At 45.8% G+C, this 24,863-nt stretch overlaps 1 protein-coding gene across 1 annotated transcript; it reads right to left on the minus strand.

Moving 5' to 3' along the window:
• Nucleotides 1–844: 844 nt before the first annotated feature.
• BTF3 (basic transcription factor 3) lies at nt 845–24,499 on the minus strand. The gene is made up of 6 exons (XM_069750532.1): nt 24,348–24,499; nt 20,428–20,496; nt 17,075–17,188; nt 11,592–11,793; nt 9,315–9,371; nt 845–1,024 (listed from the first exon to the last, which is right to left on the minus strand). Exons 2-6 carry the CDS (start codon nt 20,494–20,496, stop codon nt 978–980), a joined length of 489 nt encoding a protein of 162 aa, XP_069606633.1. The 5' UTR covers nt 24,348–24,499; the 3' UTR covers nt 845–977.
• Between the last annotated feature and the right edge of the window lie 364 nt (nt 24,500–24,863).

A 24,863-nucleotide genomic window follows, 5' to 3' on the forward strand; every position in this document is an offset into this window, starting at 1 on the left:
ACTTGCACAATCTAGCGGAACTCTTCTGTCTTCCCCCGTGTGCAAAAAGAAGGAAATTCACGCAAAAATAGCACAAAAAATCAAAACTGGCTGGCTTGGCCAAATGTTAAAAATCGTTATTTACCAAAAATATCTAATCAAGACTTAACCAGGTGCGTTATTCTTAAAAGAAAAATGTCATGATTTTCTGAAGAAAGTATAGTGGTTTATTGACTAGTCCACAGAAAAACCAAATTGCAGAAAACATAAAAATAGATTGTCCATGTGTAGATATCAGCGCTCGTCTTGATACTCATCTTTCCAAGGTCCTGAATGGTAGAAGTCATCTGTCTGTGTGAAGTCTGAAGTCATCATAGCATGGAGTAGCTAACAGCTGTTGTTCCTCGTGTCTTGTCCCATGTCCATGGAGAATGATGGTGAAGGAAGGGAGGTGACCGTCCCACGTGACAAAAAGCCCCCACACCCTCCTAAGAGACGTTTATATATGTTCAACACTGATCACATGTCTTCTGTATATGGAGTTAACTTATACTCTGAGCTACATACACAGAAATAGCTTTTGATAGTGTCAGCAAGAAACCATGTGCTCGGTACAGAATAAAAATAAGAATAATTAATATTTAACAATTGTGTAGTGCAGTAGAAGTCATGCCCAATACTAACACTATTTGCATCAAATACATTTTGAGACCTGGTAATATAGTAACTGGAAAACCTTACTAAACATAAGACAAAGATCTCATGAAGTTTTTTGTAGAACAATCTTTATTTCCAGGTGTGTCCGGTTGAACTAGGCCGCACACGCAGGTTCTGCCATAAAAAGCGGGTGCTGAAGCTGAGCTGCTACATTTTGAATGTTATTAAGGAATTCCGGTTTAATCTCATCAAGTCAAAAAAAAAAAAGCAAACACAAATAGATAAGTCACAATATAAAATAGCAGTTCTTTTCAGCGTTCGGTTCCTCAGTGGTTTTCAGCTTAGATGGACTCATTCTTTGAGGCTTCGTCAAAGTTCTCAACCAGATCTGTAGAAAAACATTTTAAGATTGAGGTCATTAAAAAAACATGTTTCTTTGGGGATAAATTAAACTTACATCTAGACACTGCACTGAGATTTGGGATTAAAAGGTTAGGTCTACCTACTAACAAGTTCATAAAGAATAAAGCAACTTTACAATAGAAGCTTTAAAAAATAAATAAATAAATAAACTAAAAAAAAAAAAAAGAAGAAGCTATTTTTATACCCTAACAGACAATTTTGTCTAGTGGCTTGCAAAATTATTCACCCCCTTGGATTTTTACCTATTTTGTTGCATTACGACCTGTGTTTAAATATTTTTGTAATCAGATTTGTGGGTCATGCATCAGCACTAAACAGTTTAAGTTTGTGAAGTGAGAAAAATATAGGCATAAGTTATGTTTATGGGATCAAATAACTAAAAATTTGCATGTACATATGTATTCCACTAACCAAACAACATCATGAAGACCAAGGAGATCTCCAAACAACTCAGAGACAAAGTTGAAAAGTACAAGTCAGGGATGGGCTATACAAAAAAAAATAAAAAAAAAAAATATCCCAATCTCAGATGATCCCCAGAAGCACCATCAAACCCATTACCATCAAATGGAAATACCGTATATACTCGAGTATAAGCCAACATCCCCCCCCCCCACCACCAGTTTTGACACAAAAAAAAAAACTGGGAAAACTTAATGGCTCGAGTATAAGCCTAGGGTGGAGAATGCAGCAGCTACCGGTAAATTTCAAAAATAAAAGTAGGTACCAATAAAAGTAAAATTAATTGAGACATCAGTAGGTTAAGTGTTTTTGAATATCCATATTGAATCAGGAGCCCCATATAATGCTCCATACAGTTCATGACGGGCCCCATAAGATGCTCCATATTAAAATATGAACCATATAATGCTGCACAAAGGTTAATAATGGCCCCATAAGATGCTCCATAGAGACATTTGCCCCATATATATAGTGCTGCACAAACGTTGATTATGGCCCCATAAGATGCTCCATAGAGATAGTTCCCTCATCTCTGCTGAGGACTTTGCCACACACTTTAAAAATAAGATCGACCAGACAAGGCAAGTCTTCATTGTCCAACCACCACCACAACCCCTTTGTAAACCAGACCAATGCCCAAACCCCATAACCTCCCAATCCAACATCACTGAAAGGGGGCTTAATTGTCTCCTCTCCAAATCGCACCTCACCACCTGTGCGCCTGACCCCATCCCATCCCACCTCCTCCCCAACCTCACCACCACTCTTAGCCCATCCCTAACCCACCTCTTCAACCTATCACTAACTTCTGGCACCTTCCCTTCTGCTTTCAAACATGCCACAATCACGCCTATCCTTAAAAAGCCGACCCCCGACACAACTGCTATGTCCAGCTATCGCCCAATATCGCTGCTCCCATTCGCTTCCAAACTCCTGGAGCAGCACGTCCACTCTGAACTTTCCTCCCACCTCTCATCTAACTTGCTCTTTGACAATCTACAATCTGGTTTCCGCCCCCATCACTCAACTGAGACAGCCCTGACCAAAATCACTAACGACCTACTTACCGCCAAAGCTAATGGACAATACTCTGTACTCCTCCTTCTAGACCTGTCCTCTGCTTTCGACACAGTTTACCACTGCCTCCTACTACAGATCCTCTCCTCCTTTGGCATAAAAGACCTTGCCCTATCCTGGATTGCCTCGTACCTTTCCAACCGCACATTCAGCTCTCCCACTTCCACACTACCTCCTCATCCCACCCTCTCTCTATTGGAGTCCCCCAAGGCTCTGTTCTAGGACCCCTACTCTTCTCAATCTATACACTTGGCCTGGGACAACTCATAAAGTCCCATGGATTCCAGTACCACCTCTATGCTGATGACACTCAGATCTACCTCTCTGGCCCAGACGTCACCGCTCTTTTGTCCAGAATCCCAGAGTGTCTATCTGCCATATCCTCCTTCTTCTCCTCTCGCTTCCTCAAACTCAATGTGGACAAATCTGAACTCATCAACTTTCCTCCAGCCCACAGATCTTCCTTACCTGACCTATCTATTGCAATCAACGACATCATGCTTTCCCCCCGTACCGGAAATCTGCTGCATCGGAGTAACCTTTGACTCTGCCCTGTCTTTCAAACTGCACATCCAAGCTCTGTCCACCTCCTGTCGCCTCCAGCTCAAAAATATCTCCAGAATCCGTCCTTTCCTCAACCGTCAATCTACTAAAATGCTTGTGCATGTCCTCTTCATCTCCTGCCTTAACTACTGCAACATCCTTTTCTGTGGCCTCCCTGCTAACACCCTTGCACCTCTCCAGTCCATCCTTAACTCTGCTGCCCGACTAATTCATTTCTCTCCTCGCTACTCCTCTGCTCCCCCCCCCCCCCTTTGCAAATTTCTTCACTGGCTCCCATTCCCTCAGCGTATCCAGTTCAAATTACTAATACTGACCTACAAAGCCATCTATAACCTGTCTCCTTCAAGTGTCTCTGAACTAATCTCCCGATATCTTCCCTCACGTGATCTCCGGTTCTCCCAAGACCTCCTTCTCTCCTCCACACTTATTCGCTCCTCATCCAACCGCCTCCTAGACTTCTCCAGAATATCCCCCATCCTCTGGAATTCTCTGCCCCAACACGTCTGACAATCAACCACATTCGGATCCTTCAGACGGAACCTGAAAACCCACCTCTTCAGGAAAGCCTACAGCCTGCACTGACCTTGCTACCTCCTCACCAATACCGGAGCTACCGCCTCACCAACACCGGAGCTACCGCCTCACCAACACCGGAGCTCCTGCACCCCTCAACCTATTGTCTCCTTCCCCATAATCCTGTAGAATTTTCTCTTTTTTTTCCTATTTTTCTTTTTATTTTATCTTTCACCTTCATTTCATCATATCTGGTTGCTTCCAATATAAATTTTTATTTTTAAGTTATTTAAATTAATCATTTATTTTTTCTTTACGTTCATTTTTTTTATTTTTGATTACCCCCCAAAATCCTCGGTCATTTTATATCCAAGTTTATTTACCACAACCTGGTTACCATTTTTTCATTCTTGCGACCTCTATTTTCTGTCTCTATTGGTATATGGTTTCCATCCTGGTATGTGCTGCTCCATCCTGCGTCCCCATCCTGTCATGCGCTGCTCCATCCTGCCTCCCCATCCTGTCATGTGCTGCATCCATATTCTGACATGTGGTGCTCCCATCCTGCGCGCCCATTCTGACATGTGCTGCTCCCATCCTGCGCCCCCATTCACATGTGCTGCACCCATCCTGCGTCTCCATTCTCACATGTGCTGCATCCATCCTGCGCCTCCATTCTGTCATTTGCTGCTCCCATCCTGCGCCCCCATCCTGTCATGTGCTGCTTCCATCCCGCACCCCCGTTCTGTCATGTGCTGCTCTCATCCTGCGCCCCCGTTCTGTATTTTGCTGCTCCCATCCATATGCCCCATACGCTGCTCCATAAAGGTTGATGGCCCCATAAGATGCTCCATAGTATATGCCTCATATGCTGCTCCATTATGGTTGATGGCCCCCATAAGATGCTCCATAGTATATGCCCCGTATGCTGCTGCATTATGGTTGATGGCCCCCATAAGATGCTCCATAGTATATGCCTCATATGCTGCTCCATAAAGGTTTATGGCCCCCATAAGATGCTCCATACTATATGCCCCGTATATTGCTCCATAAATGTTGATGGCCCCATAAGATGCTCCATTGTATTATATGCCCCGTATGCTGCTGCGATATATATATAAAAAAATAACATACTCACCTATCGTCGCTGGGCACCGAGTGTTGGGGGGCCTGAGCAGGTGGGGACACCGGCGCGCTGTGGGGGTCAGGTGGCGGTATCGCCGCTAGCTCAGGCCCCCAACACTTGCTATATTCACATGGCCCTGATCCAGCGCTGTGTGCCGCTCCGTGTTCCGGGTCCTCTGGCTGTGACTGTTCAGTCAGAGGGCGGCGCGCATTAAGAGCGTCATCGCGCCCTCTGAACTGTGAACGTCACAGGCATAGGACCCGGAAGATGGAGCGGCGGGCAGCGCTGGAACGGGACAGACAGGTGAATATAGCTTACACTCACCCTCCTGCCACGTCCCTGTCTCTCCGTTGGAGATCGCGGTGTGTGTTCAGTGCTTACGCATACTGCGATCTCCTGGGAGCGTCACTCTGTGGGGTCCAGACTGTGCCGGCGCTTGCGCAGTCTATAAAGGCTTCGGACAGAGTGACGCTCACAGCCTTATATTATAGATATATCCTCCTGAACTGCTTTAGTTCACCGGTGATTCGCAAAGCAGCACCAGGCAAGGTTGGTATATCAAGCCCTCTCCACTTCACTATTTAACTGTTTCCTAACTTTACTTCTTTGCAGCCCACTAAGAGATTTCAGTATTTATCAACTTTACACTACTCTACCCTTCCTTGAATCTCTATTATAAGGTCAGTACCTGCTGCTCTCATGTGCCAGCTCTTTATCAGTACCTCTTTGGACACTGGACCCATGTATGATTCAGAATAGGTCTCCATCTCATTACTTATACTGTGTCATGAATTCTTTGTATAATACCAGATTATTTCTTTGAGTGTAAGGATTTATTTGTATGGGATCCTCACCTCGTCTGATTTATCATGTATATTGTGTATATATATTTGTACAGCACTATTATATCTTTTTGTCTTATTCTCCTGTATATATTTTCTTTTTGTATATATCTCTTAAATTTATGTATTCTTTTCTTCTCCAATAAGGTTTGATAAAGACCAGTGACATAGTCGAAACGTTACCTTATGGAATAGTTTGCATTTCTCTACTGCGGTGAAGCAATTTTCTTTATTTGGTAATTGAAATAAATCCTTTTTTTGCAAATTATGAGACTGAGTGCGACTGTTTATCCTCTAAACATACCCTTAAAACACAACCAGTGCTAACAAATGTGTTATGCTGAAGTGAGCACTATTTGTGAGTTTCAAGTGAAATGTGAGCTAAGCATCTTAACAGGGAAACAAAATCTTTATACAATTTGGATGTAAAGAATTTTAGTTAGCAACTACCTGCCTGTATATAAATATAAAAAAAAAATTACATATAAAAAAAATAAAATAATATATATATATATATATATATATATATATATATATATATATATATATATATATATATATATATATATATATATATATATATATATATATATATATATATATATATATATATATAGATAGCTAAGGGGTACTTCCGTCTGTCTGTAACGGAAATCTCGGGTCACTGATTGGAGGAGGGGGCACTGAGTGGAGGAGAGTAGACCAGTCAGTGCTAGCGTGTCGCCCCATCCTGGACTAACTTTTTACTATTGATGCTGCCCATGCAGCATCAATAGTAAAAAGATATGTTAAAAATAATGAAAAAAAAAATATTTTTTTTAAAAATTGTGCTATTCTCACCTTCCGACATCCACCAATGCGGCCGCCAGCTTCCATTCCCAGAGATGCATTGCAAAATTACCTAAGTCATCTGGGTAATTTCGCAATGCATCTCTGGAAAAGTAAGCTGGCGGCTGCAACGCGCGCGTCAGGACAGCTTCGGTGGACGACGGAGGGTGAGTATATAACGATTTTTTATTTCAATTTTTTTAACCCCTTCATGACCTTGGGATTTTCCATTTTTCGCTCCCCTCCTTTCCAGAGCCATAACTTTTTTATTTTTCCATCAATATGGCCATGTGAGGGCTTATTTTTCGCAAAACAAGTTGTACTTTTGAACGACATCATTGGTTTTAGCATGTCGTGTACTAGAAAACAGGAAAAAAATTCCAAGTGAGGTGAAATTGCAAAAAAAAAGTGCAGTCCCACACTTGCTTTTTGTTTGGCTTTTTTGTTAGGTTCACTAAATACTAAAACTGACCTGCCATTATGGTTCTCCCGGTCATTACGAGTTCATAGACACCTAACATGACTAGATTATTTTTTATCTAAGTGGTGAAAAAAAATTCCAAACTTTGCTAAAAAAAAAAAAAATAAAAAATAAAAAATAAAAAATTGCGCCATATTCCGATACCCGTAGCGTCTTCATTTTTCATGATCTGGGGTCGTTTGAGGGCTTATTTTTTGCATTCCGAGCTGGCGTTTTTAATGATACCAATTTGGTGCAGATACGTTCTTTTGATCGCCCATTATTGCATTTTAATGCAATGTCGCAGCGACAAAAAAAAACATAATTCTGGCGTTTCAAATTTTTTTCTCGCTACGCTGTTTAGCGATCAGGTTAATGTTTTTTTTTTATTGATAGATCGGGCGATACCAAATATGTGTAGGTTTGATTTTTTTTTTAATCGATTTATTTTGAATGGGGCGAAAGGGGGGTGATTTAAACTTTTATATTTTTCTCATTTTTTTTTTTTAACTTTTGCCATGCTTCAATAGCCTCTATAGGAGGCTAGAAGCTGGCACAACTCGATCGGCTCTGCTACATAGCAGCAATCATTAGATCGCCGCTATGCAGCAGAGATGCAGGTGTGCTATGAGAGCCGACCACAGGGTGGTGCTCACAGATATCGGGGGATCAGTAACCATAGAGGTCTCAAGGACTTCTATGGTTACTATACAGAAGCATCGCAGACCCCCGATCATGTGACGGGGTCAGTGATGCGCTCATTTCCAGCCACCCGGCAGGAAGCGCCGGTTAAATGCCGCTGTCAGCGTTTGACAGCGGCATTTAACTAGTTAATAGCGGCAGGTGAATCGCGATTTCACCCGCCGCTATTGCGGGCACATGTCAGCTGTTCAAAACAGCTGACATGTCCCGGCTTTCATGCGGGCTCACCGCCGGAGCCCACGTACTATCCCGTCCGAGGTCAGAAAGGGGTTAAACAGGGATATGGTGCCCACACTGTTATACACTGCGCGGGCTGTGCTCTATACACTGCGCGGGCTGTGCTCTATACACTGCGCGGGCTGAGCTCTATACACTGCGCGGGCTGAGCTCTATACACTGCGCGGGCTGAGCTCTATACACTGCGCGGGCTGAGCTCTATACACTGCGCGGGCTGAGCTCTATACACTGCGCGGGCTGAGCTCTATACACTGCGCGGGCTGAGCTCTATACACTGCGCGGGCTGAGCTCTATACACTGCGCGGGCTGTGCTCTATACACTGCGCGGGCTGTGCTCTATACACTGCGCGGGCTGTGCTCTATACACTGCGCGGGCTGTGCTCTATACACTGCGCGGGCTGTGCTCTATACACTGCGCGGGCTGTGCTCTATACACTGCGCGGGCTGTGCTCTATACACTGCGCGGGCTGTGCTCTATACACTGCGCGGGCTGTGCTCTATACACTGCGCGGGCTGTGCTCTATACACTGCGCGGGCTGTGCTCTATACACTGCGCGGGCTGTGCTCTATACACTGCGCGGGCTGTGCTCTATACACTGCGCGGGCTGTGCTCTATACACTGCGCGGGCTGTGCTCTATACACTGCGCGGGCTGTGCTCTATACACTGCGCGGGCTGTGCTCTATACACTGCGCGGGCTGTGCTCTATACACTGCGCGGGCTGTGCTCTATACACTGCGCGGGCTGTGCTCTATACACTGCGCGGGCTGTGCTCTATACACTGCGCGGGCTGTGCTCTATACACTGCGCGGGCTGTGCTCTATACACTGCGCGGGCTGTGCTCTATACACTGCGCGGGCTGTGCTCTATACACTGCGCGGGCTGTGCTCTATACACTGCGCGGGCTGTGCTCTATACCAGAGGTCCTCAACTCCAGTCCTCAAGGCCCACCAACAGGTCATGTTTTCAGGATTTCCTTTGCATTGCACAGGTGATGCAATTATTACCTGGGCAAGACTAAGGAAATCCTGAAAACATGACATGTTGGTGGGCCTTGAGGACTGGAGTTGAGGACCTCTGCTCTATACTACGTGGCTGTGCTAAGCACGACATATATACACACATTCTAGAATACCCGATGCGCGCTATATACTGCGTGGGCTGTGCTATATCCTGCGTGTATGTCTCATTACTATTGATTAATCATGGGACAACATCAGAAAACAACAAGTGAAGGAAGGAAATGAGTATAACATTGGTATAATGACAAAACAGATGATACTCTGCTGTGCAACGCTGAAGCCCCCCGTGTCCAGCTAGCTCGTCTTCCAGCATGTAATGGAGACTGCCGTCATTTTTTTTTTTCTGTCCAATTCATACAAAGAAGGAAGGTACAGTAAAATCCGAGTGAGACCTAGGGCAGATAAAACTGGACAAAATCCTACCTGGAACTTCATCATCTTCATCCTCTCCAGTAGCAAGTGGTGCCTTGCCATCTACAGCTGAAAAAGTCGATGGAAAGATAGCATGAAACATAACACACCCAAATGCAGTGCATGCAGAGTCCTTCACTACATATACACAGTCTGAACTGCATGAAACACCACAAATTAAAGTCCCACAAATCATCATAAATATTAAGTGTCATCTTAAAGGGAACCTGTCATTAGATTCATGCTGCCTGGGCAACACAAATCAGAGCCTGGCTGTGTGAATACAGCCAGATTTCTTTCTTGGGATGCTGTGGTGTTTCAGAGACCGTAGAGTGAAAGGCCGCCCATGATCTATAGGGAGAGATCCGATTATTCTGGCACTACTGCTAGTTTCTAACAGCAACGGCACCTGGTTATTGACAGGTGTCTCACTATATACACATATTGAAGAGACCTGTCCGTCAACTGGAGTGGGGGGGGGTATGAGAGGCTGGCCGAGGGTAAAATCTCACCCTATAGGCCCAGGCTGGCTTATCAAACTGTTTTTTTTTTCTTAATCTCCGCAACATTTCTGAAAATGACATGCCTGTCTGCGTTCCACCGGGGTCTGATTCATGCTGCCTGAAGCAATTTAATGACAGGTATCCTTTAATGTATCAAGGAGACAAAAACAGAACTGGACGAAACGATTGATGTTTTAGACCCTGCTAATGTTATTGGGAAATGTTACGGCTCATCAAAAAAAAATCTCACTAAAATATAATATTGAAATTGAATATTAAAATAGTCAAAGAGAGACCAGGCTGTACTGTGCTGTCAAAGCAGGAAGAGTAGGAAGGTGAATCTCAGGGTGAGGAGTGGGAGAACAAAGAGGATGACAATGAGGTATTAGATCACACTTGGTGTAAACCCAGAGGCATGCAGCAGAGTAGCTCAGCAGAGGAGGAGGAAGACGAGGTTACGTAGACACCGAGTTATGCAACCACGAGAACCAATGCATCCTGAGGCCTAACACTGGTAGTGGACAGCAGTGTTTGAGATTCTGTATTTTGCTATCTTGAGTCTTTTTTCAGACTGGCAAAAATCTAAAAAATCATGTTAGCTATCAAATATTTAAAAAAATAACTAGTAGGGTAAATAACCTGAAATGATTTCAGTACTGCATGCATGAACTGGCACATGCGCGATCAACATGTGATAATTTGGATCAAATATACTATAGCTATTAGGGCGTTTTAAATCCAAAATTAAAAGGTGGAGTACTTTCTCTCACCCTATTGATGCCATGAGAATAATCCCTTCCTGGCTGCGGAGGTTGACACCCAAGCTTGGAAGCAATATGGTGCCCCCGCTCACCGACAGCTAGCCCTAATGTTCCTTGTTATACTGATCTAGGATCACCATCGACAACATCCAATAACCTCATAAGCTACTAACCATCAAAAAGGAAATACTATTCGTGTGATCAAGAACAAGAGACTAAAAATTAATAAGAGATAAACCACAGATAGTCCAAATAACCACAAGATACTTAAGATTTCAGCATATTAAATTATACCACAAATGATTAAATATCATAAAGTTTCACAAATCAGGTATAGATTTCCAAACACTTGAACAGGCCACACATTTTTCACATACCTTACTAAAAGGTGAATATAATATTTTCATATAATGCTACAATACATACTAATATAGATAAAATGAGTTCTTTACCCAACCAGGTAAACAGACAGAAATCCTCACTATCCCTCACATGTTCCTTCAACCTGGTATGTGTCCTGTACTATCAATTGCCCAAAATGGACAGCCTCCTTATAACCACGTCACTCAGAAAAAAGGGAGAGTTAGATGTAATAAAAACCATAACCAGGTAAGTAGGTAGCACAAGCCAGATCTTAGTTAGTAAAAATTCAAAAATTCCAATCCACCAGACATATAAACTAAATCAGGTACGTCAGGTAGAATATTCCAACACAACACCGATAAACAGCAGTAATTGATGCCATGAATACTTCCACCATGTCAAGTATCAACACATGCTTCGCTTACTTTTTCTCATGCAGTTAATTGTATTAACAGCAGTAAGTTACTTTTACAACTCTGCTCATGGATGAATATAGCCATTATTGAATACATCATGTGATGCCATAAAGATTCATGCATTGCCGATGTACTTAGCAGCCTGGAGACATCAGTCCCCAAATGTATGACGGCTATGGAGCAGATCAATGTCAAATGCTTAGTGATTTTTAAAAAATGAAGTGCATAGATAGGAGTTTTCCTTACATTGTTTTGGCAGGGCCTCTGCGAGTCTCCGCAAGCTGGTGAGGCTGTCTGCCCCGAGCTGGTTCAGGATACTAGGTAACATCTCTGTAAGCTGCTTGGTCTCGGCGTGCCCGGTAATGGTAAAGGTGTTGGCAGCCAAGGAAGCCTGAACTTTAGGATTATTGAAGTGGATGACTGTTCCTTGGTTTGTAAACATGTTTACCTGGAAAGATGAATGAAAGGGCTATAAATCTATTGAAAGCACGTAAAGGAAGCTATAATATAAAGTGTACCGATGCCTCCATTTATTAGGAACCGCTTTATCACCTTACTGACCTCCGCCGTACTATTACGGCGGAGGTCGGATCCCCTGCTTTGATACGGGCTGTGGCGGTGAGCCCGCATCAAAGCCGGGACAGGTCAGCTGTTTTAGACAGCTCACATGTGCCCACAATAGCGGCGGGTGGAATCATGATTCACCCGCCGCTATTAACTAGTTAAATGCCGCTGTCAAACGCTGACAGCGGCATTTAACTACCGCTTCCGGCCATCGGGCTGGAAATGAGCGCATCGCCAACCCCCGTCACATGATCAGGGGTCAGTCATGCGTCTGCATGACAACCGGAGGTCTCCTCGAGACCTCTATGGTTGTTGATGCCAGATTGCTATGAGCGCCACCCTGTGGTCGGCGCTCATAGCAATGCAGTAAATATACTACATTGGGGCAATCTGACGATCGCTCCTATGTAGCAGAGCCGATCACGCTATGCCAGCTTCTAGCCTCCCATGGAGGCTATTGAAACATGGCAAATGTAAAAAAAAATGTTTTTAAAAAAATATATAAGTTTAAATCACCCCCCTTTCGCCCCATTCAAAATAAAACAAACAAACCTAAACCTATTTGGTATCGCCGCGTTCAGAATCGCCCGATCTATCAATAAAAAAAAAGGATTAACCTGATCGCTAAACAGCGTAGCGAGAAAAAAATTCTAAACGCCAGAATTGCGTTTTTCTCCAGTTACCTTTCACGACAACAGTATCGGAGGTTGCCTCCCCGCCTTATAGGACACAGGAAACAGAGGTTAAATACCCCTCCCCTTCCTGCAACCACCAGTGTGTTTCCTGTCCCCTATGGGGAATGAAGAGTAGAGATGAGCGGTGTTCGAGTCGAGCTGTTCGCCAATTTCAAATTCGAGCTGTTTTGGGCGGTGTTAGAGTCGTTCGTCGAACTTGAACAATTTGCTTAAAATTCGGATGTTCGAGTTTCTGTTCGATAACTTCATTCACCAAAAGCCTAACTTGATTTGCACATTAAAAATTGCGAGAAAAAAAAATTTGAAACGCCAGAATTACGCTTTTTTTTGCCGCCATGACATTGCATTAAAATGTAATAACTGATGATCAAAATAACATATCTGCACCAAAATGGTATGATTAAAATCGTTAGGCACGCACAAAATAAGCCCTCACCTGACCCCAGATCATGAAAAATGGAGACGCTACGGGTATTGGAAAAATGTGCAATTTTTTTTTGTTTTATTAGCAAAGTTTGGAATTTTTTTTTTACCACTTAGATAAAACGTAACCTAGACTTGTTTTTGGTGTCTATGAACTCGTAATGACCTGGAGAATCAAAATGGTAGGTCAGTTTTAGTATTTAGTGAACCTAGCAAAAAAGCCAAACAAAATAACAAGTGTGGGATTGCACTTTTTTGCAATTTCACCACACTTGGAATTTTTTTCCCGTTTTCAAGTACACGACATGCTAAAACCAATTATGTTGTTCAAAAGTGCAACTTGTCCTGCAAAAAACAAGCCCTCACATGGCCATATTGACGGAAAAATAAAAATTATGGCTCTGGGAAGGAGGGGAGGGAAAAAAAGAGAACGCAAAAATGGAAAAGGGAAAGGTCTTGAAGGGGTTAAAAAAAAAAGGTCCAATATTTGCAATATATAATTGTCGGGAGATAGGCCAGCAGACTAATGGAATAGCTGGGTCTCTGCTTGCTGTCATGGATTGACAGGTTTCTACCTATGTGCGTGTATAGACATCTACCTGTCAAATGTACGGCAGAGTGAGGAGAAGCCACCAGGGACCCACTTGGCCGACTAGTCTCCAGCGTGGCTCAGTAGGTTTTTTTTCTGAAACCCTGCAGCGTTCAACACTCACATATACTTGGCTGAGTTGGTACAGTCAGTGCTTGATATATTCTGCACACAGACTGGGCAGCATGAGTCCGCTGTCAGCTTCACTTTAAAGAGCAGCTGTCATTTATCTTTGTGTTTGTTGTATCAATAGTACATGTGAAAATAAAACTTCGTACTGTACATTACAGAAATCATCTTTTCTCCTCCTGAACCGGCCTTCCATTCTCAAAACTCTATATTCACTGAAGACAGATTTAGCCAAGAATGGAGAATGACATTACTGAGACAGATGACAGTTAGTGCATATAAAGTTTTATGGAAAACTAGGTGCGGTTTAAGGAGAACCTGCCTGCTTCTAACGCCCCACTCCAGAAAATGTTAAACGCACCAGCTGTCATCTCCTAGATCAGTAACAGGAAAATTCGTCTTCACTGAATAGATTTTACCCATTAATTAAAATATCAGTCCAGTAGGAAGCAGATTAATATATTATACAGTCGCTTATGTTTACATGCAAAATTGATTAATAGAGAAAAAAAAATGAAACAATGGTTGAACTCTTAGGGTATGTTCACACGTTCAGGATTTCCATCCTTTTTTTTTTCAGGACAGTTTTTTTAAAAAACTGCAGCTCTTGGCAGAAAACGCAGGTCCTTTTTTTGTCCTTTTTTGATGCGTTTTTTTATCCTTTTTTATGCAGTTTTCTATGCAGAGACTGTGTGTTTCCTAGGAAGCTTTTTAGGGCTAAAATGGCTGAAAATACCCTAACCCTACCCCTAACCCTACCCCTACCCCTAACCCTACCCCTAACCCTACCCCTACCCCCACCCCTAACCCTAACCCTACCCCTACCCCCAACCCTACCCCTAACCCTACCCCTAACCCTACCCCTACCCCTATTCTAACCTTAGTGAAAAAAAAAAAAAAATTCTTAATTTTTTTATTGTCCCTACCAATGGGGGTGACAAAGTGGGGGGGGGTGTCATTTACTATTTTTTTATTTTGATCACTGAGATATAACCTATCTCAGTGATCAAAATGCACTTTGGAGCGAATCTGCCGGCAGATTCGGCGGGCGCACTGCGCATGCGCCCGCCATTTTGCAAGATGGCGGCGCCCAGGGAGAAGACGGCCGGACGGACACCGGGACGCCGGGTAAGTATAAGGGGGGGAGATTAGGGCACGGGGGGGGGGGGCATCGGAGCACTGGGGGGGGGGGGGCGGGATCGGAGCACGGGGGGGCAGCCACACTCCGCCCACGCACTTCCGCCCGCTCCCCCGCACTTCCTGCTGCAGCGGTTCTGCACATCAAATCGCAGTAAAACCCGCAGATATATTTTTGATCTGCGGGTTTTACTGCGATTTTGACCTCACAATGGAGGTCTATGGGTGCAGAACCGCTGCGGTTCAGGAAAAAGAAGTGACATGCTCCTTTTTTGCCGCAGCTATTCTGCGCGGCTTTTTAAACGAAATTACGGACCATGTGCACAGCAGTGACTGTTTTCCATAGGGTTACATTGTTATGTACCCTGCATGGAAAACTGCTGCGGAACCGCAGCGGCAATACCGCTGCGGTTCCGCAGTAAAAAACGCACTGTGTGAACATGGCCTTAAAGGGAAATAACAGCTAGCAATGTTTCCTGGGCTTAATTTATATATAAAAAAAAAAAAAAAACCTAGTGGTGCAGCCAGCACTTCAAGAAATATCAGCAGTGATGTAGATACAAGACATCGGACGCAAAACTACACAATAAGTTGTTTGTAACCTTGGAGACACTTAGGGTACCGTCACACTATACGATTTACCAACGATCACGACCAGCGATACGACCTGGCCGTGATCGTTGGTAAGTCGTAGTGTGGTCGCTGGAGAGCTGTCACACAGACAGCTCTCCAGCGACCAAAGATGCCGAGGTCCCCGGGTAACCAGGGTAAACATCGGGTTACTAAGCGCAGGACCGCGCTTCGTAACCCGATGTTTACCCTGGTTACCAGCGTAAAAAAAAACAAACACTACATACTTACATTCTGGTGTCTGTCCCTTGCCGTCTGCTTCCCGCACTCACTGACTGCCGGCCGTAAAGTGAAAGCACAGCGCAGCGGTGACGTCACCGCTGTGCTCTGCTTTCACTTTACGGCCGGCAGTCAGTGAGTGCGGAGAGCAGACGGCAAGGGACAGACACCGGAATGTAAGTATGTACTGTTTTTTTTTTTTTTTTACATTTACGCTGGTAACCAGGGTAAACATTGGGTTACTAAGCGCGGCCCTACGCTTAGTAACCCGATGTTTACCCTGGTTACAAGCGAACGCATCGCTAGATCGGTGTCACACACACCCCGATCTAGCGATGACAGCGGGAGATCCAGCGACGAAAGAATGTTCCAAACGATCTGCTACGACGTACGATTCTCAGCAGGATCGCTGATCGCTGCTGCGTGTCAGACACAGCGATATCGTATGGATATCGCTGGAACGTCACGAATCGTACCATCGTAGCGACAAAAGTGCCACTGTGAGACGGTACCCTTAGAACGGATTATGAGCAGACCGTGTTCGGTCAGTTTTCTTCGAGGCTCCATTGTCTTAATTCACACCACGTTTATTAAACATTTGTCCTTACAGATTTCTCCTATTTCTCTGTCATTTTCCTAGTGGTGCATGAACTGATTTTTTAAGAAGTAGCAATTTACAAGTCTGGCATCCACTCACATAACTTTGCCCACTTTAGGAAAGAAGCAACAGGAAATAAAATCACAAAGACACATCTTTGTGCAAATAAAGTGCAACAAAATATGCAACTCATTTGGCCATAAAACTGGTGCAAAGGTCGAAGAAATTTCCTGCCAGTGTTTTTATGGCATGCGTTGTGAAGTAAAAATGACCAAACAACTTGTAGTTTGTTTTTTAAATAGTCCTCAAGGACTTGAACCTGGTATCGCCTGATCGGTTGGTCTATATACTGCAAGACAGCTATATTTCAATATATCATCAATTTTACAGCTGCCACAGCAACTCATAGGCACCCTGTAATTACATGAAGGGATAAGGTGCAATGGGTGCCTGGAAAAGCCGCTGTCAAGAGATTGGGGGGTTACCAGCAGTATATCGGAGAACCTGCTCGGTAACTTCCCAGCTCCCTCCATACATATACTGGCGATACTGGGATGGGCATAAGAGCAGGTACACAGATCTTTGCAACCCTTTTTTAAGGTTTATTACAAGTATATCACAAAAGCATTTTAGAGAAAAAAAAATAAGAGTCAAAACTGAATATATATATATATATATATATATATATATATATATATATATATTTTTTTTTTAAAGAGAAAATCCCTGAAAGTGAATCACTTACTTCCTCTATGCCAGATATGTTATTAACACCCAGCTTCTTCAGTGAAAACTGTAGTTTCTTGTCATCAGCAGTAGCTGTTCTGTGAACGACCTTCTTCTTTCTGCGGGCTGTACCCTGAAGAGACAGAAAAGAAAAACAAAAAAAAAATTTTTTACAATTCTGACCACTGTCACTTTACGAGGTTATAACTCGAACGTTTTAACGTATCTCACTGATTCGGAGATTGTTTTTTTTGTGACATATTGTACTTAATGTTAGTGGTAACATTTCTTCGAAAGGACTTGCATTTATTTATGAAAAAAAAAACAACGTAAATTTGTCACAAATTTTGAAAATTTTGCAATTTTCAAACTTTTAATTTTTGTGCCCTTAAATCAGAAAGTCATATCGCACAAAATAGTTAATAAATAACATTTCCCACATGTCTGCTTAATTATGGAAACTATTTTTTTCCTGTTAGGAAGTGATAAGGGTTAAAATTTGACCAGTGATTTCTCATTTTTCCAACAAAATTTACAAAACCATTTTTATTTTTTTATTTTTTAGGGACCACCTCACATTTGAAGTGAGTTTGGGGGAGTCAATATAACAGGAAACACCCAAAAGTGACACCATTCTAAAAACTGCACCCCTCAAAACCACATTCAAAAAGTTTATTAACTCTTTAGGTGCTTCACAGGAATTTTTGGAGTGTGGGAAAAAAAAATTTACATTTTACCTTTTTCACAAAAAAAAAAAATGTACTTCATACCCAAACTTTTTTATTTTCACAAGGGTAACAAGAGATGAACCACTATAACCTTATTTCTCAGTGCCTTCAAAAAGCGGCGCTGAGGAATAATTACCCTTAACTGCTGCCGTTAGAAGGCGTATTGGCGGTCATTAAGAGGTTAAGGCAGGGGTTGTCCAACACCAAAAAGGATAGCAAGCATTGCTTTGCACAAAGCCCCAAATACAAAAAGATGTAAAGGCTCACCAAGACAAAGATCAAAGCAGTGGGCTGAACACACAATTATCTCCACCCATACAGTCCTATCTTTCCAGCACAGTAGTAATAACTGAGCCACAGATAGGAAACACCCTTCAACTGAAATGGAAGATAATTAGGCACTGTACTAATTCCCAATTGGCAGCTGCAGTCCTTAAGGTGACATTCAACTAAGTGTACAGCAAAATCACCTAAAGGGAACAACCAAAAATATTGCCCATTTCTATATACATAATTGTCTAAGGGTACCGTCACACACTGCCATTTCGATCGCTACGACGGTACGATTCGTGACGTTCCAGCGATATCGTTACGATATCGCTGTGTCTGACACGCAGCAGCGATCAGGGATCCTGCTGAGAATCGTACGTCGTAGCAGATCGTTTAGAACTTTCTTTCGTCGCTGGATCTCCCACCGATCTAGCGATGCGATCTAGCGATGCGTTCGCTTGTAACCAGGGTAAACATCGGGTTACTAAGCGCAGGACCGCGCTTAGTAACCCGATGTTTACCCTGGTTACAAGCGTAAAACTAAAAAACAAACAAACAGCACATACTTACATTCTGGTGTCCGTCAAGTCCCTTGCCGTCTGCTTCCCGCACTCAGTGACTGCCGGCCGTAAAGTGAAAGCAGAGCACAGCGGTGACGTCACCGCTGTGCTGTGCTTTCACTTTACGGCCGGCAGTCAGTGAGTGCGGGAAGCAGACGGCAAGGGACCTGACGGACACCGGAATGTAAGTATGTGCTGTTTTTTTTTTTTTTTTTTTTAACGCTGGTAACCAGGGTAAACATCGGGTTACTAAGCGCGGTCCTGCGCTTAGTAACCCGATGTTTACCCTGGTTACCCGGGTACTTCGGCATCGTTGGTCGCTGGAGAGCTGTCTGTGTGACAGCTCCCCAGCGACCACACTACGATTTACCTACGATCACGGCCAGGTCATATCGCTGGTCGTGATCGTAGGTAAATCGTATAGTGTGACGTTACCCTAAGGGGTACTTCCGTCTGTCTGTCCTTCTGTCACGGGTATTCGTTTGCTGATTGGTCTCGGCAGCTGCCTGTCATGGCTGCCGCGACCAATCAGCGACGGCCACAGTCCAATTAGTCCCTCCTCTACTCCCCTGCACTCACTGCCCGGCGCCCGCTCCGTAATCCCCTCCACTCACACAGGGTTAATAGCAGCGGTAACGGCCTGCGGTGTAACGCACTCCGTTACCGCTGCTATTAACCCTGTGTGTCCCCAACTATTTATGCGGCATCAATAGTAAAAATATGTCATGTTAAAAATAATAATAATAAAAAAACCTGCTATACTCACCCTCCGCCGCCTTTCTCGCTCCTCTCCACGCTCCCGGGATCGCTCCATTGCAACCGGCAGCTTCCGCTCCCGTCCCAGCGCTGGTGTGGGACAAGGACCTGACGTGACGTCATGGTCGGTCATGTGACCGCGACGTCATCATAGGTCCTGCTCACACCAGCGCTGGGACGGGACCGCAAGCTGCCGCTTGCAATGGAGCGATCCCGGGATCGTGGAGAGGAGCGGGAAAGGCGGCGGAGGGTGAGTATAGCAGGACTTCAACGGGCTATAGGTGAGTATATGTTTTTTGACTGCGTGGCTGGGCTATAGACTGCGTGGCTGGGCAAAGACTGCGTGGCTGGGCTATAGACTGCGTGGCTGGGCTATAGACTGCGTGGCTGGGCTATAGACTGCGTGGCTGGGCTATAGACTGCGTGGCTGGGCTATAGACTGCGTGGCTGGGCTATAGACTGCGTGGCTGGGCTATAGACTGCGTGGCTGGGCTATAGACTGCGTGGCTGGGCTATAGACTGCGTGGCTGGGCTATAGACTGCGTGGCTGGGCTATAGACTGCGTGGCTGGGCTATAGACTGCGTGGCTGGGCTATAGACTGCGTGGCTGGGCTATAGACTGCGTGGCTGGGCTATAGACTGCGTGGCTGGGCTATAGACTGCGTGGCTGGGCTATAGACTGCGTGGCTGGGCTATAGACTGCGTGGCTGGGCTATAGACTGCGTGGCTGGGCTATAGACTGCGTGGCTGGGCTATAGACTGCGTGGCTGGGCTATAGACTGCGTGGCTGGGCTATAGACTGCGTGGCTGGGCTATAGACTGCGTGGCTGGGCTATAGACTGCGTGGCTGGGCTATAGACTGCGTGGCTGGGCTATAGACTGCGTGGCTGGGCTATAGACTGCGTGGCTGGGCTATAGACTGCGTGGCTGGGCTATAGACTGCGTGGCTGGGCTATAGACTGCGTGGCTGGGCTATAGACTGCGTGGCTGGGCTATAGACTGCGTGGCGTTAGAATCGGGCCACCCTCTAGTTCATTCATAAAGATACAGAAAATTACCTTTCCACCAATGCGGACTTGTGCTTGAAGTTTTGCTAACTTTTCTTGATTCATGATACTTTCTTTCATCTGAAAAACAAAACAAAAACAAAGCCTCAATGAGAGGATTTCAAAACCATCAGTCTCATTCATGCTGATGACCATTGCAGAGGACACGGCTTCACGTCGTGCAGTCTCCACACCACTGACCACACACTATAACTACAGTGGGCTTCATTTGGATCTGGACAGTATCGGTTGTACTGACTATTTAGGCATCATTCAGATATCTGTGAATCATGTGTTCTGCAATTTTCATGGATAATACACGTACCACAAATCTATGGTGCTATTCCCAAGTTGTTTGTTTTTGATCCAACTACGAGAGCAAAATTACCCATACACAGCTATGGGTCAGTGAAAAATGACTGCCAGCACACACTGCTACCCATGTGCTGTCCAATTTTAATACTGTATTCTATGAGATGCTTCATTTATTTTTACATGAGAAAGTCACTGATGAAACATTGATCGTAAAAACTGACACTGACCAAACGGATGAAAATGGGATCCAAAGAAAACCAGAGGATTCAGAATGAGAGGCCTTAATGTGTTTGTCGGTGATGGCGTGACCCAACTTTCCCCAAGATGGAATATGTCGGCACGCTGAATCTCCTTTTGTTCTTACAGGACATAAACACAGGAATTACTAAGCAGAAAGATGACATTTGGGCCTTAGCCATCAAAAATGGATGTTCAAAAGAATCATAGTTCAGATTTTATAGCCAAGAACTTTCTTGGACTGAGGAGTAAAACTAGAGAACATGGCTGACAGCATGCCTGCAAATGACATGGATAGGATACAACATAAATGGCTGTGAAACCTGCATCCGAGACCTACATCTTACTTAATGAGGGGGAGCATCGCTGTTAGGAATGGGGCAGTGGATGTGCGTACATTAATATCTATGGGCACTCCAAAGATTGAAGCGTGACCAAGCAGGCATAGGGTATCAGTGTTCAGCCTCACCGTCTCCTTCACCCCAGAGATGGTCGCACACACACAGCTCTTGTGGGCATCAGCTGTAGATATCTAATATGTATGGTGACCATCACTCAATACACTTATAACAATCATTTGTAAATGAAAAACAAACACTACAAAGCAGCAGTTTTTCTAAATTTCATGATTGTTATAACTAGAGTTGAGCAAATTTTTCAAAATTTGATTCCGAATATGATCAGCGAAGAATTTTTTTTTTTTTTAAATATTCGTCGATCATCATTGGAGTCAATGGGGTAGAAATGAATGAATATGTTTGGAACTGATGAAACATAAATTCGGCTCGAACAGGATACCAATATGGCAAATTCAGATTCGGCGACAGATTCTGAACATATCGGCTCAACTCGAGTTATAATGCGAAAGTGGATCAAAGCAAAGAAAGTCTGACACCATACGTAGCCCACACTCCACCCAATATCACAGGGACAAGACATCATGAGTGCGGCTCACGTACGTAGAGAAGTCATATACATAACACACAGTACGTCAACTTCAGTCCCCAACAGGTCAAGATCCGAGCATATACCGGTACTACAGAGAAAACAACGCTGACGACTATTTAACGGGTATTATGGTGTAGACAGAACCATGCATCCATAACTCTGCCCACCCATGGTGGAGCAACAGAAGATTGTGAAACAACTGCTCCACTAGTGCCAAAACACTTGTTCATTGTGAGATATAATCTTTTCACTGGTTTAAAAAAAAAAAAAAAAAAATAATTAAAAAAGCCATCGTTCTCAGCAGCACATGCCACAGTGGCAACTTTTGAGCTGGTTGCTCTGTGGCCATGGGGAGTGGGGTCAGTCCAAACAGGTTGTTTTCTGTCGCAGGTCGAGCAGTGGAAACAAGCCCTTACCAGTACATTATGTATTATGCTTTGCTATATAGCAGGATTCCGTCTATGACCAGTATAAACATCATCACTGTCGGCAGCGGGGCTCACAATCTAGATTGACCATCAATATGTTGTTTGAGCATGGGGGGAAACCCACGCAAACACAGGGAGAACATAAAACCTCCTTGCCCATTTATAATCTTACAATCTGTTCTGCTCCGTCCGTTAGAGGTATACATATGAAAACATACAGGACACACACCGCTGCCACACATCACTGGACACAAAGTGGCATTAATAGCCCAGTATTATAAAAACTTCATAGACTGATGCATTCTGCTGCACCATTTCATAAAATGTTACTCCGGGAATATATTACCCCATCCGATAGACCTCCTAAGGTGAATAGATGACTATGCTAACATGGTTTAGGACCCTAGTACACATCTGACCATCTATCTGTATCGATGGGTTTGACCACCATTTCAATGTATATGGGGCGCCAGCCAACTGCTGGTTTGGAGAGAAATCAATTGCCAAGCCAGTCACTGACCCCATGCCCAGCACCACGCACCCTCATGCTCAGCTAGGCACCCGTAACACCCCCCCATGCCCAGTCAGGCACCCGTGACACCCCCCCATGCCCAGTCAGGCACCCGTGAACCCCCCCCATGCCCAGTCAGGCACCCGTGAACCCCCCCATGCCCAGTCAGGCACCCGTGAACCCCCCCCCCCATGCCCAGTCAGGCACCCGTGACCCCCCCCCCCATGCCCAGTCAGGCACCCGTGAACCCCCCCCCATGCCCAGTCAGGCACCCGTGAACCCCCCCCATGCCCAGTCAGGCACCCGTGAACCCCCCCCCCATGCCCAGTCAGGCACCCGTGAACCCCCCCCATGCCCAGTCAGGCAACCGTGAACCCCCCCCCCCCATGCCCAGTCAGGCACCCGTGAACCCCCCCCCCCATGCCCAGTCAGGCACCCGTGAACCCCCCCATGCCCAGTCAGGCACCCGTGAACCCCCCCCCATGCCCAGTCAGGCACCCGTGAATCCCCCCCCCCCCCATGCCCAGTCAGGCACCCGTGAACCCCCCCATGCCCAGTCAGGCACCCGTGAATCCCCCCCATGCCCAGTCAGGCACCCGTGAACCCCCCCCATGCCCAGTCAGGCACCCGTGAACCCCCCATGCCCAGTCAGGCACCCGTGAACCCCCCCCATGCCCAGTCAGGCACCCGTGAACCCCCCCCATGCCCAGTCAGGCACCCGTGAACCCCCCCCATGCCCAGTCAGGCACCCGTGAACCCCCCCCCATGCCCAGTCAGGCACCCGTGAACCCCCCCCCCCCCATGCCCAGTCAGGCACCCGTGAATCCCCCCCCCCCATGCCCAGTCAGGCACCCGTGAACCCCCCCCATGCCCAGTCAGGCACCCGTGAACCCCCCCATGCCCAGTCAGGCACCCGTGAACCCCCCCATGCCCAGTCAGGCACCCGTGAACCCCCCCCATGCCCAGTCAGGCACCCGTGACACCCCCCCCATGCCCAGTCAGGCACCCGTGACACCCCCCCCCATGCCCAGTCAGTGACCCGTGAACCCCCCCATGACCAGTCAGTCACCCGTGAACCCTCCCACACCCAGCCAGTGCCCCCATGCCCAGCAAGACACTTCACGGGCCCTATACCCAGCCAGGCACGCACAGGCCCCCAGATGGGCACCAATACCTGGCCTGACCCCACATCACCACGCGATGCCCCAATATCAGGCCTAATCCCACACGACGCCCCAATCCCCGGCCATACACCGTGTGACAGCCATGGCAGAGAACCATGGAATTACGTTATTACGCCTGCACCGGTGACAGAAACATGGCCAGCCATAGTCCACAGCGCCTAGCACTAGTGGTACTACAAGTCCCAGCATTACACAGCCAGTTACATAGACAGCGCTGACTGAGCACACCACTACCGCCCGAATATGCCGGCGCCCATGACCGGCCTCTAACCAGCCCGGCCCAGCATGGCCTCAGCTCCGTCCTCTCACCTTCTGCAGCCGGCAGGCGGGTGTATACGGGAACACTGCGGGATTACAGGCCTCCAGAGAGCGGCGGCACCGGGCGTGCACACACGCGGGGAGCAAGATGGAAGCCAAGAGGAAGGACCGGAAGTGAGGCTCGACACACGTGACCGGCGGTGCGGCGACTCGGCGAGGCTGCACTGTGAGGCTGGAGAGGAGAGGAAGTGCAGGGCGACGGGCAGAGAGAGGGGCCGGGGCCGGAGACTGGCGGCCGCTGTAGCTGTGGATTTCACTGTGTACTTCAGGGCACATTATAAGAACTAGGGCAAGGGAAAGTATGACAACCAATCAGATTCCAGCTTCTATTGCTCTTCGGCCTTTTGGAAAATAAGAGCAATGCTCCGATTGGATACTTTTTCTTTGTCATGTTTTTACAGTCCTGTGTATGGGGCAGTGCAGCGGGCGTAGTGTGAGGCCGCACTCCATTTACGGGTCCTTTACCGCAGGGGTCTCACACACTCGGTCCATTTACGGGTCCTTTAC

This window comes from Ranitomeya imitator, chromosome 1 (genome assembly GCF_032444005.1).
Source record: "Ranitomeya imitator isolate aRanImi1 chromosome 1, aRanImi1.pri, whole genome shotgun sequence".
Classification (NCBI taxonomy): Eukaryota; Metazoa; Chordata; class Amphibia; order Anura; family Dendrobatidae; genus Ranitomeya; species Ranitomeya imitator.

Excerpts from the sequence above, each read along its gene's own strand:
- BTF3 (XM_069750532.1), bottom strand. The coding sequence starts at position 20,496 with ATGAAAGAAAGTATCATGAATCAAGAAAAGTTAGCAAAACTTCAAGCA. Across the intron at positions 17,189-20,427 it reads AAGTCCGCATTGGTGGAAAG|GGTACAGCCCGCAGAAAGAA; the intron begins GTAATTTTCTGT and ends CTGTCTCTTCAG. Across the intron at positions 9,372-11,591 it reads AGAGGCCCTGCCAAAACAAT|CTGTAGATGGCAAGGCACCA; the intron begins GTAAGGAAAACT and ends CGACTTTTTCAG.